At 45.2% G+C, this 18,631-nt stretch overlaps 1 protein-coding gene across 1 annotated transcript in view; it reads right to left on the reverse strand.

The window, feature by feature from the left end:
• The window catches only part of LOC135824865 (P-selectin-like), a 42,047-nt gene that overhangs the window by 16,324 nt on the left and 7,092 nt on the right, over window positions 1–18,631 (reverse strand). The window contains exons 3-6 of the mRNA XM_065337591.1: window positions 15,308–15,634; window positions 7,677–7,847; window positions 5,348–5,518; window positions 3,953–4,120 (exon numbers count right to left, since the gene is read on the reverse strand). Of these exons, the coding sequence (XP_065193663.1) occupies window positions 3,953–4,120; window positions 5,348–5,518; window positions 7,677–7,847; window positions 15,308–15,634 (837 nt within the window). The remainder of the gene's footprint in view (window positions 1–3,952; window positions 4,121–5,347; window positions 5,519–7,676; window positions 7,848–15,307; window positions 15,635–18,631) is intronic.

Here is an 18,631-nt window from a genome sequence, read left to right on the forward strand (position 1 = left end):
AGTCGAATCTTATAATGTCCAGCTCTACTAGTCAACATTCACGTCGTACTCCTTTTTATAATTATGACTGTATTTTTCATGCGCATTGAATTTTGTTGTTAACAAGGAAAGAAAGGACAACTAGTTCCGAGATATAGTGACCCAACAAGCCACCACGCCGACAGGGAGTACTCTGAAATTCAACAAACGGAAACTTGGCTCAAAAATTATCTTTTTTTATCCAGGATTTTCATTGGCTCAAGATCGGCTAAACATCAAAGTTCTAACCTTATTCTTTATGAAAAGCAATATGCAATTTCCAATTTGGACTTCACTCGAGCTACAAGTAAACTACGCGGAGATCGAGAGTTGATCGAAATATTTCTAGCTCACTTCTGAAACCTGTGTCTGTGAAGGAAAAAAGTATGCTGATCGCGTGAATGTCTACAATTGAGTCATAAAATTTGTACGTGGTCCCTGTGACCGTTCACAGAGAAAGTCGCGGCTGTTTTTGACTGGTCATCGGGATTCAAACTGGTGTGTGACTTTATGACTGCTCTTCGGGGATTTGTGAGTGTTTGATTGGTCACGGGGATCGTGATCGGTCATCGAGACGTGACTGCTCACTGAGTCCCACATATAGTCAGGTGGCGCGACAAAAAGGCACAAGGATATTGAGACATTCGACCTAGCTTGGTGGACTGCTAGTCATAACTAGTAACTTCTAGATCCTTTTCTCTTAACTTAAGAGAGCATTTTCAAATTTGGACTTCACGGAGAATTTTCAAAGTGTTAGGAAATTTGAGGCCACATGCCACGTACTGCTCTTTTCTCTCCGAAACTCAACACTTGCAAGCCAGATATGAAAGAAAGAAAAAATCATCAGTCACACCACCGGGACTCGAACCAGGGACCTTGCTATTCGCGAGCAATGCTCTAACCAACTGAGCTACAGTATGACTCTTATCCACAATGGTGGTAAATCTATCCTTCTTCGATCAATCAATATCTGGCTTGCATCATACTGGCAACTCACACCAATCAAGAGGGCCCTCGGCCATTCGCTTGATATCATGGGGAGCGCATCAAACTATGTCCACTGCGAGCAAACAACAAATTGCAATTTCAAATTTGGACTTCACGGAGAATTTTCAAAGTGTTAGGAAATTTGAGGCCACATGCCACGTACTGCTCTTTTCTCTCCGAAACTCAACACTTGCAAGCCAGATATGAAAGAAAGAAAAAAACATCAGTCACACCACCGGGACTCGAACCAGAGACCTTGCTATTCGCGAGCAATACTCTAACCAACTGAGCTACAGTATGACTCTTATCCACAGTGGTGGTAAATCTATCCTTCTTCGATCAATCAATATCTGGCTTGCATCATACTGGCAACTCACACCAATCAAGAGGGCCCTCGGCCATTCGCTTGATATCATGGGGAGCGCATCAAACTATGTCCACTGCGAGCAAACAACAAATTGCAATTAGTTAGAGCATTGCTCGCGAATAGCAAGGTCCCTGGTTCGAGTCCCGGTGGTGTGACTGATGATTTTTTCTTTCTTTCATATCTGGCTTGCAAGTGTTGAGGTTAAGAGAGCATGTCTGAGAAAACCAGAACATATGTGCAAGTCGATCTCTCAGATTTCGCTCACATTTTGCAGGTAGGTTTGCTTTGGGGTGTAGATCGACATTCCAAAGCCCGCACAAAATCTTTTGAAGGGAACCATGAAATTGGCATACCCCTCAATATTGGCCCAATATTGGCACGATTTATTGGTCTACAAACGATCTACGGCACAGCGTACAAGAACAAGCTACGAACAAAACTCCATCCTGCCAACGTTACCTCACCTTAGAAGAGTTCTTGGGGCAGCACCACTTAGCCACGCCAGCATCCCAGAAGACGAGGGCAATCATCCCTTGACGCCACAAATGATCGTCTTGAAAATAGCCAAATTACAAGCGCTGATAAAACAGCGAGCTACGTCCTCAATTAGCAAACACTAAACACCGGCAGATAGTAGAACACCTCTTCTAGCACTGAGGACATGTCCCCCATCATCCTTTTGGGGTTTTCTTGAAATAAATAATTTTGAATTTTTCCACTCGACCATTCTGAAATACGTCCAAACTCATAACTGCGCAGGAAAGCTCGCCCCTCCGCGACGTCTAGTCAGCAATTTCTACTCCAACACCACTCCCAACGCTGCAGAACAAAGTGTATTGTTGGCTCTGACAAGGAAAAGCAGCGGTGATCACTTGTCACTCCAAACGACAAGCTTCTCCTTGCGCCAACAACATTTTTCGGTGCAACAGTTGATGCAAAAGTGACTGAATTGTTGCGTGTAGTTTTTGGATTTTACTGCAAGAGGAATGATGAAATCACGTGCTTCGTGACACAAGAATGCCAGGTCTCGTAGATCACGGTTCAGCAGTTGTTCCGAGTCACCTTGATCAAGCGCACCTGCACTTACACGGATCACCCGTTGATCAAGATCGGATCAAGTGCATCTTGATGTCCAGCTCAAGAGCACGCATGTCGTGTTGTAGGCCTTCCAGCCGGGACTTTCCCTCAAAATGCAGCACACAGACTAGGGCGAGTAGGGTCAAATCACGTTGTTCATGACGTAAGAAATCTGCCATGTGGGCGCGCCACATACCCCATACAACCAGTGTAGGCCGCGCGATGGTCAACTCCAAGCGACCTTGATGGCATGGACAACGGTCATTCCTTGCTGTTTCAGATCTACGTGGATCATCAGCATGTAAATTAGCCGTAGTTCCTGTTGAACCATGTTCGGGATGAGCGAGGTTAATGTGAACAAATGCATCCCTGTTCTTACTGCAAGAGGAAATATCTCAAAGAATTCTTGCCAATGCAATACTGCTAGTGCTATAACGATAGTTTCTGAATGTTCTGAGCAGAGCATGCAAGAAATATAATGCATCTTACCTCCTCCCTCATGGTCCGTTTCGAATAGCGCCTCGGGAACGATCGTGATCATGTGCATTGTGTCGTGCACCAGAAAGCATTTTCCTACGTCACGATGCACGTGATTTCTTCATTCCTCTTGCAGTAAAATCCAAAAACTACACGCAAAAATTCAGTCACTTTTGCATCAACTGTTGCACCGAATTATGTTGGTGGCGCAAGGAGAAGCTTGTCGTTTGGAGTGACAAGTGATCACCGCTGCTTTTCCTTGTCAGAGCCAACAATACACTTTGTTCTGCAGAGCTGGGAGTGGTGTTGGAGTAGAAATTGCTGACTAGACGTCGCGGAGGGGCGAGCTTTCCTGCGCAGGTATGAGTTTGGACGTATTTCAGAATGGTCGAGTGGAAAAATTCAAAATTGTTTATTTCAAGAAAACCCAAAAAGGATGATGGGGGACATGTCCTCAGTGCTAGAAGAGGTGTTCTACTATCTGCCGGTGTATAGTGTTTGCTAATTGAGGACGTAGTTCGCAGTTTTATCAGTGCTTGTAATTTGGCTATTTTCAAGACGATCATTTGTGGCGTCAAGGGATGATTGCCCTCGTCTTCTGGGATGCTGGTGTGGCTAAGTGGTGCTGCCCCAAGAACTCTTCTAAGGTGAGGTAATGTTGACTTGATGGAGTTTTGTTCGTAGCTTGTTCTTGTACGCTGTGCCGTAGCTCGTTTGTAGACCCATAAATCGTGCCGATATTGGGCCAATATTGAGGGGTATGCCAATTTCATGGTTCCCTTCAAAAGATTTTGTGCGGGCTTTGGAATTGCGTTCTACACCCCAAAGCAAACCTACCTGCAAAATATGAGCGAAATCTGAGAGATCGACTTGCAGATATGTTCTGGTTTTCTCAGACATGCTCTCTTAAAGGTTACTATTCTCTCAACCTCAAAAGAAATTAGTACCACCTGGCATACATTTCTCTTCACAGATTACGATTGGTTCAACATCCGAGTTTGTAAAGAGAGAATTGTACTTCCTTACCCGTACAAGTTGGCATCGCACTCCAATTTCCTCCAGCCAAACATTGAACGTGATCTTGTCCACTGGTGTGACCATATCCAGCACGGCACAAGACTGTAACGTTAGTTCCGACAGGACTTCTTGGGATGTCGTGGATTGTTGCGCTGCTTTGTTTCCCACAGTGCCTGACTGCTCGAAGCATAGAGCGTACAAAGTCTGTATACAGTCGAATCTTATAATGTCCAGCTCTACTAGTCAACATTCACGTCGTACTCCTTTTTATAATTATGACTGTATTTTTCATGCGCATTGAATTTTGTTGTTAACAAGGAAAGAAAGGACAACTAGTTCCGAGATATAGTGACCCAACAACCACGACGCCAACAGGGAGTATTGTGAGATTCAACAAACGGAAACTTGGCTTTATCCGGGATTTTCATTGGCTCTAGATTGGCTAACCATCAAAGTTCTAACCTTAATGTTTATGAAAAGCAATGTGATTATAGAAAAGAGAATGGACCAAGGAATTTTGTGTAATCAAACCTTGGCTCTTCGCTCGAAAATTATTATAGAATGGCGATAAACAGAGCGACCTAATCAGTCATCTGACAAAGGCTCTGTTATATTTAAAACGAGTGGGACGAGAAATCAATGTGATATGGAAGAAACGATGAAAACAAGAATATTTCAAGCTTCCGTATCCACGCGTTTTGAACAAAATAAAGCCTTTGTGAAATGACTGTTCAGCTCGCTCTATTTATCACAATTCTAAATCTATTGTCGCATCGTCGCTTATCTAACTGTTTTTATACGTAGGTACTGGCATTATTAGAAAGGTAGTAATCTATCATATTCCAACGGATCAGTCGGGGAAGTGAAGTGCCCGAAAGGAGAAAAATCTGCGAGACCCACCAGAACTCCCACCCGGCCCATTGCTTGTCATGAGTAATGATCTTACTGCCTAAGCTATGGCACCAGCCTACGCCTAGTAGGAGCTGACTAGATGTTCACTTCAAAGGCCTTTTAAAACAAGTGCATTGCATGCTGATGACACTTGGGTCTTTTTCCCTTCCCAGGGGACAAATTACGACTAGTGTGGGGAACGTACTACCAGAGGTGAAAGAAAAGGTGACTTCTTTGGAGTGAAAAACTGCATCACATGCAAGCAACTACGCCTTCCTCGTGCATTATTGCCATTATAGGACGAAAAGTTCATGCAATAAATAGGAAGTGATTGGTGAGTAGCAAAATAATTATGTTGTATTGAAAATGTTGCGACAAATTTACTTTTCTGGCCTTACATGCTAGATCGATCTATTCGTTCTCAACAGTGACAAACTTCATTGCAAGATAATGCCAAAGACTGAAACTGTTGGACACAGTCATCTTGAATTGAGTTCAATAATAAGATCTCACCAGAACAAGTTGGTTGCGTACTCCATGTTCCTCCTGCCAAACATTGTATCTCATCAAGGCCATCTACATAATCATAGCCATCTCCGCACAGGACAGTAACGTTAGTTCCAATTGGACTTCTGGGGATGTCGTGAATTGTGCTGCTGATCAAACTCGCGCAATGCGTGACAGCTAGGAGCAAATAGAACACAATGTGGAGATACGGAAATTCGTAGCGTCAGTTTTTTCGCTGAGAAACTCATTTTACTACAGCATTATCTAGTCAAAGCTGCACAGTAAAATACAATCATTGTTCTTCATATTCCCTTATCACTCGCTAAGTAGTTGAACCCAAAATCGTACTGATCCCTGGCGGGCAAATATCACAGTGTGTTTGACTACAGAAACCTGCCTAAGACAACTGCTCAAGAGACTTTGCAATATGGTCTCTGGAACCAGGTGTTCTCCTTATCCAATGCCATTTGACTGGAAATAACATCCCTTGGTCCTGGCTATAGTGGTGTCTGGGACAGGTGGTCGCCTTGACAGATTTTGCTGTATTTTCACCTGTATGTAAATGACTCATTTTATTCGACCACTCTTGCATTGTGATCTTTCCACTTTTGATGACCTGTGAAACTCTGTTTCCTATTCCAGACGAGACTTTGATGCACTTGACAAAAATTTGAAGGAACCGGATTCCAAAATGGGACAGGACGTGTGTCAAGCAACCCGGAAAGAACCCATCGCATGTCGTAATTTAGAAAGAGAAATATTGTGAAAATAGAAGGAATCAGAGCCTGCTCGAGTTGCAGCTCTTATTGCCGATGTTGCCTCTTGATGCAGACTTGCACGAAGGCATATACATGTACAATCAAAACTAGACTGAAGGAGTGCCTACCCAAGCGAAGCCAAGCTAGGGAAAGCGAAGCCTATGGAGCGAAATACCCCATCTCTGGACCGCCATTTCCTTCCATCTTGTTCGATCTTATCTGGGGAGCGAAGTAAGTGGCCGAACAGATCACAATGCAAGCTAGTCATTCATATAGCATTGGTTAAGAATTCGAAAATTGCTAGTCTAAAGCGAGGGTCCTTGGTTCAATTCCGGACAGTGAAGGCAATGTTGCGGGCTTTCCGTTTCGTGCACCCTCCATCATATGGATGCTTTCCACCTTTTGTATAATTGCCTCCATTGTAGTTCATTTCAGTCTGAGAAAAATGGCGAAACGCGGTTTCGCTTCATGGTGCTTGCGGTGGGCGCATGCAGCCAACCCGCCTCCAAAGCAACAAGGTCTTTCCTTGGCGCTGATAGATGGAAATCTCTGCCTTTCTCGTGTCGTCAGGTTGAGTATCTATCCGTTTTTGTTTCTCTCTGTAAAGAGCACTTAGGGTTTGCTGTAACAAGATGGCACCGCCTGTAGGGCCTTCCCTATCAAAATAATGAATTCTACTACTACTTCTACTACAACTACTAATATAAGTTATGATGAAGAAAGGAAATAGGACAACATATTACGAGTTATGGTAAAATGTCCACCAACGTAACCAGATCTTATACAGTCAGCGAGTGTTTTCTTCATCATAACTAAAATTATTGGCTCGCCATCCGAGTTCAACTACTAAGTTTGCAGATATATTCCCAGTAATATTTTTCTGTTTATCGCAATTCTAAACCTAATGCCGCATCGTCGCTTATCTAAATATATTTATACCTAGGTACTAGCATTATCACGGTAGAAAGGTAGTAATCGGTCATATTACACCGGATCAGTCGGGGAAGTGAAGTGCCCGAAAAGAGAACAATCTGCCAGACCCACCAGGACTCCCACCCGGCACATTGCTTGTCATGACTAATGCTCTAACTACCTAGGCTATGGCACCAGCCTGTGCCTAGTATGCACTGACAAGATGTTCACTTCAAAAGCCTCTTAAAACAGGTTCATTGCATACTGATGGCACTTGTGTCTTTTTCCTTTCCCAGGGGACAAATTACGACTAGTGTCGGGAACATACTACCAGAGGTGAAAGAGAAGGTGAATTCTTTGGAGTGAAAAACTTCATCATATGCAAGCAATTACGCCTTCCTCATGCACTATCGCCATTATAGGACGAAAAGATCATGCAATAAATAGGAAATGAATGATTGCGGACTAGCAAAAGATGTTGTATTGAAAATGTTGCGACAAATTTACTTGTCTGGCCTTACTTGTAGGATCAATCTATATCGTTCTCAACAGTGACAATGCCAAACTTCATTGCAAGACAACGCCAAATACTGAAACTGTTGGAGTATCACCAGTTTCGTAGTTAACACAGTCCTCTTGAATTGAGTTCAATAATAAGATCTCACCAGAACAAGTTGGTTGCGTACTCCATGTTCCTCCTGCCAAACATTGTATCTCATCATGTCCGCACACATAATCATAGCCATCACGGCACAAGACAGTAACGTTAGTTCCAATTGGACTTCTGGGGATGTCGTGAATTGTGCTGCTGATCAAACTCGCGCAATGCGTGACAGCTAGGAGCAAATAGAATACAATGTGGAGACACGGAAAGTCGTAGCGTCAGTTTTTTCGCTGAGAAACTCTTTTTACTACAGCATTGTCTAGTGAAAGCTGCACAGGAAAATAAAATCAATGTCCATTATCTTCCCTTATCGCTCGCTTAGTAGCTGACCCCAAAATGGTACTGATCCCTGGCGGGTAAATACCACAGTGTATTTGACTACAGAAACCTGCCTAAGACAACTGCTCAAGAGACTTTGCAATATGGTCTCTGGAAAGAGGTGGTCTCCTTATCCAATGCCATTTGACTGGAAATAGCATCCCTTGTTCTTGGCTATAGTGGTGTTCTGGGACAGGTGATCGCCTGGACAGATTTTACTGTATTTTTTACCTGTAAATGACTCCTTTTATTCGACCACTTTTGCATTGTGATCTTTCCAACTTTGGTGCACTTCGAAATTCTCCTTCCAATTCCAGACGAGACTTTGATGTACTTGACACAAATTTAAAGGAACCAGATTCCAGAATGAGACAGGACGTGTGTCAAGGGACCCGGAAAGAATCCAACGCGAGTCGTAATTTGGAAAGCGTAATATTGTGAAAATTGAAGGAATCAAAGCCTGCTCGAGTGGCAGCTCTTATTGCCGATGTTGCCTCTTGATGCAGACTTGCACGAATGCATATACATGTATAATCAAAACTAGACAGAAGGAGTGCTTACCCAAGCGAAGCCAAGCAAGGTAAAGCGAAGCCGATGGAGCGAAATACCCCATCTCTGGACAGCTACTTCTTTCCATCTTGTTCGATCTTATCTCGGGAGCGAAGTAAGTGGGCGAACAGATAACAATGCAAGCTAGTCATGAACATAGCATTGGTTAAGAATTCGAAAATTGCTGGCCTAAAGCGAGGGTCCTTGTTTCAATTCCGGACAGTGAAGGCAATGTTATTAATATTATTATTATCATTTTGTTGCGGGCTTTCCGTTTTGTGCAACCTCCAGAATATGGATGCTTTCCACCTTTGTATAATTGCCTCCATTGTAGTTCATTCATTTTTAGTCGGAGAAAAAGGGCGAAACGCGGTCTCGCTTCATGATGCTTGCGGCGGGCGCATGCAGCCAACCCGCCTCCAAAGCAACAAGGTCTTTCCTTGACGCTGATAGATGGAATTCTCTGCCTGTCTCGTGTCGTAAAGTTGAGCTTCTATCCGAGTTTGTTTAGGTCTGTAAAGAGCACTTTGGGTTCCCTGGTACATGACAGCAACGCCTGTAGGGTCTTCCCTTTCAAAAATTATAATTTTTCCTACTGCTACTACTAATTTTGCAGATATATTCCCAGTACGCCATGAACAGAGACCCCCTCGAGTTAGGCCTCGGCCTTTGGGGAATCCATAAATAAAATAAAACTACTACTAAAACTACAACATGTACTAGGCATGCTTAGCAGTCGTGGAGAAATCAAATAGAGCGAAAAGCTTATTTTTACTTTATTGAAAATACGCACATTTCAATTCTTACGTCCATTGAAAGTTTACTTTCATGACGTATGCTAAGATGATCCTTGCCCGGAGAGATTCCTAGGGCGGGTTTGGTTGGTACGACCTAGAACAAGATTCACCAGAGCAACGCGTTTGGTTGGGACTCAACCTGTTTTGGGTCGGCCAGGTCATGGCGGGCATTGCGGGTTCAGATGAGGTGTGTATGATTCAACACCTGCTGTATCGTACCTCTGTAGCTGTCAAGATCGGCAGGAAGGAATCAAATCCCTTCGAAGCCAATATCGGGACTCCGCAGGGAGATGGGCTCAGCACGATCCTGTCCGTTTGTTACCTGGAGGCTGCCCTGCGGGAGTGTCGGGACCGTTTCCCTCCAAGGCCAGAGCATGATAACATGATCCCACCAGAGACAAGTTACGCTAATGATGTTTACTTCCTGTCCCGTAAGTTATCTTGGCTCAAGGAAGGTTTGCCCACGATAAGTGCCACACTCGGAGTCCGGGGTCTGAAAGTAAACGAGACGAAGACCGAATGGATCGACTTAACGTCTGAAGGTTAAATATGGAAGAAATCTAAACAGCTTGGGTCCTACTTGGGCGAGGGTGATGATATTGCTCACTGCATGGGAAAGGCCTCGCAGGTCTTTGGCAGGATGTTCTCCCTATGGCTTCGGAAGGAGAAGGTATCAGAAAAACGCCGGCTGAGAATATACAATGCCCTCGTGATCTCCACCCTCCTCTACAATTGTGAGACGTGGGACTTACGGAGGGCAACCTGGCATCCCTGGACGTATTCTACCGGAAACAGCTACGCACGATTCTTGGAATTCGTCACCCAGACCATAATGAATGATGCCTTGTACAAGAGGTGCAGCTCTGAACCGATATCTGCAATTGTAAAGCGCCGCAGAACGCAAATGCTAGGGCACGTCCTTCGGATGGACCCCAATGCACCTGCCTTCAGAGCTGTGACATGCTACCTGAAGCGAGACGCTACCGTGGTAGACCGAAGACAACCCTCGCCATCACAGTCATCAAGGACCTCCAAGAAAGGAACATTCCGTTGAAGAGTTTTGGGGTCTTGGAAGAGGTCCGCGCCACTGCCACTGACAAGAATCAGTGGCGTGCCATGTTCCGTCAGTATCTGCTGCATTTTGTCCGCTCCGCTCAGTGACTCCGTTCGTAATGTTCAAGCAGTAACCGCTGCATTTTGGCCGCTCAGTAACTATTAGTGCTTGCACTCCATTTCCCACATGCGCCGGCACAGTCCCCGCACGCACACTAGCACATGCATGCGCGTACTTACATACACACCTCTATCCGATTGTGCACTTTCATTTCTCTCGGGTGTTTTTCTTTTCCTTTTTTTCACAACCATCAAATGTAGCAGAGCTCAAAAGAGACAGACGCGGAAAGGTTAGCATTGCTCCGGCCTCGAAGCCGAGGCAGACGGAGCAGTTTCACTCTTTCACAGTGAAACCTTGCGGGAACATCGATTTTGGTCTCTAATGATCAAGTGTATACGCTTTTGGGTTGGATTCGTAGTATCGTACAAAGTGACCATGGCGAATCATACATATGTTAAAGATTGCACCAAGTTTGGCATATTTTTCAACACAAATGCGTTTCTGTAGTACCGTTTAGTAGGCACAAGGCTGCTCCATATGAACCCTTATCTAATCTTGTTCTTAAATCTTTTCTCCCTTTCCATCGTCAGTAGTATAAGGGGAGGGGGTTCTGGACCACCTTCCAGGTGGTCCAAAATCGACTTTCTCGATCGGCCCTTCGGGCCTCCCTCCAAAGTCTCCCCCTCACCCTATACTACTAGGGGAACGTGTGAGATAATGACTCTTACCAGGAGATAGGTCTGCCATACAGTTCCCCCTCTCCTATCCTATAGTTCTAACCCTTCAATACACTTCTTTTTCTTTATGGTAAGAAATGTGTGTGTGTGAGATCCAAGTACTAATTTTACACCTCCAAGTACTAATTTTACCACTCCAACCACTGATCCCATGTTGGCTCAACCCAGTTCCAGAAAAGTGAGCCAACTTGCTGTCTCCGAGAAAATCGGAAGTGAGCCAACTTCAGCTTTTTCACTTACCCCATCTTGGCTCACTTCGAGGACTGATGTGGGATCGGTTTCTGAGCCAACTTCGGGTGGGTTCATGTTGTCGGTATTCCCGATGTAATTCCCGATGTTGTCGGTGTTCCCGATGTTGTCGGTGTTTTCGGTATTCCCGATGTAATTCCCGATGTTGTCGGTGTTCCCGATGTTGTCGGTGTTGTCGGTATTCCCGATGTAATTCCCGATGTTGTCGGTGTTCCCGATGTTGTCGGTGTTGTCGGTATTCCCGATGTAATTCCCGATGTTGTCAGTGTTCCCGATGTTGTCGGTGTTGCCCTTGTTCGTGATCTCTCGGACCATTTTCCGTAAACCTAATAATTCAACTCGATTTGCAGCCTAATCTCTTCTTTTATTGTTGTTCTGATTTGCACTTTTTTTTTGTTTTTTCTTCTTTTTTTCTTCTTTTTTTTGCCATGGCTGGCTATATTCGCCCTCACCTCCTCCTTGATTTGCCTTGGCCATGAGTGTGTGCGTAGTAATAATATACGGCTGGCAGGGTTCGCGAATCCCGCAGTCACTGAGGAAGCCAGTTCATCCAGTCCGAACTTTTTCAAGAGCGGTTTGTGACTTTGGCGAGAGTAACGCTTCAGCTGATGGAGCGACAAGAGGTCCTTTTTATGTCCGATTGATAGTCAGTCCACTATCTCTGCGGCAATTAGGTTTTCTCCGACACACGGACCTTCCTGCTCCAAGTCATTCTCGTCCCCGTCGTTGTCAGACTGACGGAGGTGGCGCTTCTTTGCGGCCCCTGCGAACGCGATGTCGTGTCCGCCATCCCGATCATCGCTGTCATCGTACCCAGGGATATCGCAGTAGAACGGGTCGTCGTGCTCATTTAGGAGAGACGCAACCTCATGCGACACACCCACAAACTCAATGTTTCGCTTATGTACACAGTCTGCAACAACATGAAATAAATTAATATGATTCTCTCACCCGCATCTCTCGGCGTTCATTGCGTACTGTATTGGGCTACCCATCCACCGAAGATGTTCAGTGTGTTCTGTGTCGAAACTACCTCACACCCATCACTATCCTTTTGTCCCTTCTTCTTGTATTCAGATGCGTTCCTTCTGCCACTTCATTGTAAGTTCTGTGCCACCTTCTGCCCTCGCCAATTCTGAGGCACGTAACTGCACCTGCACAAGGTCTCAAGTCTCGCTTGGACTCGTACTGCCACGAGCCTCCTCTCGATTTGGTTATTCCTTTCTTTCTTTTTTTAGCCGGTGATCGCTGAAACTCAGTTCCGGCAATGGTCCGCCTTGGTGCTTCACCAAGTCAATTTCGTATCACAATCCGAAATTACCCCGTAAGAACTCCATAGGTCTGTGGGGACTGCCCTAGAGAAATATGACTAAATACTAAAATACTTCATCGTTACGCACCATTCTGACTACCTACAATCGATCAATTGATAGATCTAACCTGCAACAAAAACATTCAAGATCGACTTCGTCTTTGACTTCATTGCCTTCACGATCGATCGCGGTCGCGTTTTCTGTGGGTGACTTTGACGTCACATTTTGATGAAAGTTAAAATCAGTTCATGAGGTTCACGTAGTCAGTCGACGGCTGAAGTATTCTATCATGCCACACCAATTCTCTCTGCACACAAACCACAAACCCATCCAATATAATGGTACACAAGCATATCGCTAGTGAGATAATACATGTAACCTCGTTCTAAAAGAGCTAGAACATGGCAAGGAGGGCCTTATGGCTTGTTTGTGCCCTCAAGTTACCTAGTTACCTATCGGGCACTAGCAAGCCATGCCCTTCCTGGCTTGCACTTACCTATGAATATACTATAGGTGGATACAGGCGGAAACAAGTACAAGGCTTAGCGGGGGCCCGGGTATGTAATATTTTGGGCCAACTTGCAGGTTGAGGATTGTGTGAAACTGGGTGTTAGATGCCTATAGCATAAAGGAGGCAGTGTGTGCCTATTTTTCAAGACACTAGCTGTTGGATGCCTGTACTACAGCAGAGCCAGTTAAATCTGAGGAGTTACAGTTAGTAACTTGGAAGGTTCTAAGTTATATGATAACATAGGGAGGGGACGATCACCGTATGAAACTGCTGCTTATTGTCCATCTACACTGTTATTGTCGAAATACAGTGCTGTTTTACAAAGGCGTTCGGTTTTGCATGATGATTGTTCGCGCAGCTCTCCTTTTAAATTGACCTTCGAATCGTTGAGGAACACAACTTGTGTGGAAAGTTGGTTTGCATCCTTGAATCGTGGTTTGACCGTATTGCCCTATGGTCTTGCCAGTAGTTAGTGAATATTATACTGTGGTGGAAATGGAAATCCAGTCGATTGACCTGGGCTGGCGCCCTCAGCGCGCACAGAACGTAAGTCGTTCCATGCAGTGCACATGTTGATCCGATGCAACCAGCAGCACCGCATAATAATACAGTACTGGCAACTGAAATCCGACACACTTGCCGGCGCGCCGCGCCATCAAGTGGGTCGGATTTCAGTTGCCAGCACTGTACTTGGTACGGCTACATGGCGAGCGCGTTGGGGCCGCTAGACGTACGACCGGATTTCCATGTCCACCACAGCAGTGTAACTTGTAGTTCTTTACTCTCTTTTTTCTACTTGATCTCTAGTGCTGCTACATTACGCATTGCCCGCTATTTGTCGTAGCTGGAGCACTCTGGCGATAAAGCGACGAGCTGCAGACTACCCAAAAATCCGCTGAAAATCGAATTTGTAAATTCATATTGAGTGCTACGTCAGTTGAAAGAGCATGAATAGCTGCAAATTCTCTGAAAGTTGTATCCCGATCTTACCAGCCTTTCAAGAGTTTTGGCCGAAAATGTGCCCTTGCAAGGAAAGATTTTTGTTGCACGCTGTCATTTGTTGGCAGCACTTTATTTGAATCTGAGCAGACCGTGCGCAACTTGTCGTATCATGGAAACACGCGAAAGTGTGAAGAATTTTGCTCCAAGTCCAAAAAAGTCCAAATAACATGGTTACAAAATCACGTATTGGGCTGCACGGCGGCGGGCTTCGTGCTGTAGGACTTTTGCCAGCACCCTTGCGACGTTGCAGAGATGTGGCTTGATTATTGTAGTTGACGTTGATTTAGTGACTTTGGCAAGTTTGAGTCGTGTCAAGAAGTCAGGTAGGATTCAGTACTAGGCAGTAGTGTAACGTGAGTGGTAGTCTTTGCCGGTTTCTGAGGGTATCCTGGATTTGGTGTGCAGCGCTGTGGAAATGGCTTGCTGTGGACGGCCCAGCACTGGATGTTGTATCAAAGGTACGACCTCGTAGCACGTGCTCAACCTAAAAAATCAAAAATTGACTTGGGTCTGTGGGAGTCTGTGAGAGAACGCCCACTCGTTCCGTTGTGAAAGATTCCAGGGCCACGTTGAGGGGCCCTACCCCATCACCCTTGGCTGCTTCAGGACTTGTTTTAGGTTTCGGTCCCGCGCACCGACAGAATGGGCACGAAAATGGGAAAAATTGTAAATGCATCTGTTTGGCTCCTGGGCGGCTAGCACACCAGGGCGCTATGCCGGAAATTTGAGTTTTCCGACCTAGAAAGCCTGTCAGTAAGGCGCAAGAACTTGTAAATTATGGCCTGAGGGCCAGCATAGTGGCAGGAGTATGTGGTCAAAATTTCCCTCAAATCTTTTGAGAAACGACCAAAGTTACGGTCAATTGAATGCCATATGAAATTTATGGGTAGGCTGCCCCCTTAATTTCTGTGGTGCCTACTTTACACCATGGCTGGTAGCGCGGCTTGCGTAAAGCCAGTGTCCGTGTGGATTGAGGCCTTTATGGCCAAAACAGTTTGCTATCTACAACAATGGGTATACATGTACAGAATTGTTCATTTACCCGTAATGCGTAGGTGATAGTCAACGCGGGACGTGTCACGATCGGATCTACAATGGTATGTTCCATTGTGTGTCAGGTTTAGTATGGGATGCTCATCTGTGTTCACAAATACTACTGGATATTGGCGTAGATCTAGGTAGTCCGATTTTTCTCCCAAAACCAAACTGCCATCCGTTTTCTCTAAGCGAATGAATCCTCTTGCATATCTTGTCACACAAAATGGCAAGTTAGACATTGCCGTGGTTGATGGTTGTCCATTTACGAATGTGAAACTAGGAGATGACCTTCGATGTAAAGAACCAGGTACCCCCAGCTCTACATATTTACCTGGGAGAACAGGCAAATTCGGCACAAAGCCACAACACTTAATGAAACGCTTGAAATACATAATGTTACTATATATAGTAAGATCAGGTCACGCAGCTGCAGAAAGGGTGTTCAAAATTAGAGATTGACCAATGGCATAAAACGAATCTAGCAATGGTTAGCCAAGAAAGTTGTTGTTACTTCGAGTCTCGTGCAAATGTACTGATCAGACAACTTCATGATGACACTCACAGTATAAAACACGCAACAATGTCTAAACGTGGAGGAAATGGTAAGGGATTGCAGTGCTAGGTTTCAAAAGCCATGCAAAACGGATTGGACTCTTTTGGAGCCAACGATGGGGAAGAGGGGAGTGAAAGATTGATAAAATTGTGGATTTCCACATGCAGAGAGATTTTGTGACGTCCGTGTACTTTGATAACTTGTATTTGATGCTCTGCATACATTTGGTGACGAATTCGCGCTGCGAATAGACCCATACGGAGAAAATTGTCCAGGTTCAAAAGGGGGCATGCCAACTGAGACTGCAGTGCACAACCGAAAGATTGCACTATCTGACTAACATCCGGCACAAGACGTGTGTGATAGTTTGCGTGTGCATGCGGAGTAAGTACACGGGTCTCCCGTTAGTTGCATGCAGGAGAAATGATGCGAGAGAAAGCAAACCCTTTTGTGGATTTTCTCTCTCGCAACGGTAATGTTCTGCTGTTTGAGTCCAAATGCGCAGCCATAATACATGTTTTGCTCTTCTGTGCAGTGTGAAGAGGTAAACGAACACGTAGAGTAGATTCTGCTGAAGAAGGCAAGGCTGTGGTTTAACGCTATAGGCCCTAAATCTTACGAGATATTTCGAGTGCTATTATTTGTAGCAAGCGCTTCGTCTTCGATGAGTCCTGCCTCTTTCCTGCCAGGTTTCCTCCAATATGACCAGCCACGACAGCCAACAAGTGACTGTACTCAACTGCAGCTCCAAAAGCTTTCTGTATGTTGGCGATGCGACTCCGCATCAGATTACAACAGTGAGGACTTTTAAATGTGTACATGTTATTGAACTTTGACTTTTGAGGCAACATATCGACAACAACTCCTTGCTGTAATTTTTAGGGAGTCGATCGCCTTGCGAATGTTCCTCTCCTCGCAGAGAGCTAGCTGGCCTTCAAAGTCCATCACAGGCTTGCTTTGCAGCCCCTACTCCCCCTGCAGTTTTGTTATTGTATACTCTGTTGTCTTCTCCCCTTCTGACGAGTAGGTTGTGTACTTAGTAAAAAATTAAAAATTAATAAATTAAAAATCTGTGAGGGGCTGCCTAAGGTACCGCCCTGCCCGTCATTTGACTATCTGTTGACAGGACTCCATCAAATCCTTTTGTTTCAGCTTGGCGAGCAACAACGTCCCCCCCCCCAACTTCCAAAGAAGACCTCAATGTTCTGTCCTCTTGGGAATCTTTAGCATGGCTACGGCAGATTCTTGGCCTTGTCTATTTCCACCATGTATTCTCCCAATACCCCTCCTTGTTGTCTCACTTCCAGCTACCCTCTTCCCAAAGCAGTCGTCACCCTTCATCCATAATTCTTCCTAAAGCTGGCACCTTCTTTCGTAAATCAACCCTTTTTCTTTGAGTGTTGCCTGGAATAAACGTCCTGAAGATATTCGTTCACTCTCTACAACAGCGAAATTTAGTATTGCTGTTCGTCGGTATCATTCGCAATCAATGTTTTCTTTGAAAGGTATTCCTGACTTTTGTGTCTAGGCTAACCACATCTATGATAGTTTCAATAGCTTGTGTATATGTCAATTATAGTAGTGCGCAATGCTGCTTTTCTAATTCTCATTATGATTAGCATGCAATGTACTACCCGAAGTACTGAATTTACTTCTTCTGTACTCTATATTCTAATGTATCTTCTACCTCTTCTCCCTTAAGAACATACTTTCTCATTTTCCATACTTACTTAGGAGACTCCCTTCGATAGGCATCTATTTACCTCTGGAGGATCCGTGAAATAAAAATCAATCAAAAATCAATCAATCAATCAACGCATATGGCCGATTGGTTTGCAGGACTACCTGCGAATCATGAGGTCCCGAGTTCAAGACCCGCGCGGGTAGCGGGGAGGGTGTAAAAGGATTTTTAAGCGTGTTGAGGTGAGCCGACACCCACTGTCAACCACCAGGAATCGAACCAGGGACCCTCGCTTGTAGCCAACGATGCTCTAACCACTGAGCTATGGAGTAGTCGTCATCCCAGCAGAGACTACATTTTCTTCAGACTTCGTACCTCACACTTCCTATGAATCCACAACGGCAAGTGGGACGCAGCCCTCACTGTACCCACACCCAAGTCCCAAGTCATAAATTATTAACTGGTTATGAGGGAATGAGACAAACGGGAAAAGTCTGAAGAAAAAATTGACTGTCACCACCAGGACTCGAACCAGGGACCCTCGCTTGTAGCCAGCGATTCTCTAACTACTGAGCTATGGTGCAGTCGTCATCCCAGCAGATACCGTTCAACATTTTCTTCAGACTTCGTAACTCACACTTCCTGTGAATCCACACAGGCGGGTGGGACGCAGCCCTCACTGTACCCACACACTTCACGTATCGGTCCTTGTCGTCAAGGAAAGGTGTTACCAGTTGGCGACTGAATTGTTTCGAGACACTGGTGTAATGATAACGGACGAGGGATCACGATATCCTGGCGCAGCAATCGGAAGGGACAGCTTTCTTCAAAGCTATATCAAAACAAAGGTGGACGAATGGATGGGGGAACTGAAGAAGCTAGCAGTATTTGCACAAACCCAGGCGCAGGCTGCGTATTCTGCGTATGTGACGGGCCTCAGGGGTAGATGGGCGTTCCTCTGTCGTACCATGAAGGTACCCGAACCCATGTTCCAACCGCTGGAGGACATTGTGAAGTCTGAACTGATTCCCGCCTTAACTTGCCGTGCACCCCCAGGCGACACCCTCCGACGGCTTATGGCTTTGCCGTGTCGT

Source organism: Sycon ciliatum, chromosome 9, assembly GCF_964019385.1.
Source record: "Sycon ciliatum chromosome 9, ocSycCili1.1, whole genome shotgun sequence".
NCBI lineage: Eukaryota > Metazoa > Porifera > Calcarea > Leucosolenida > Sycettidae > Sycon > Sycon ciliatum.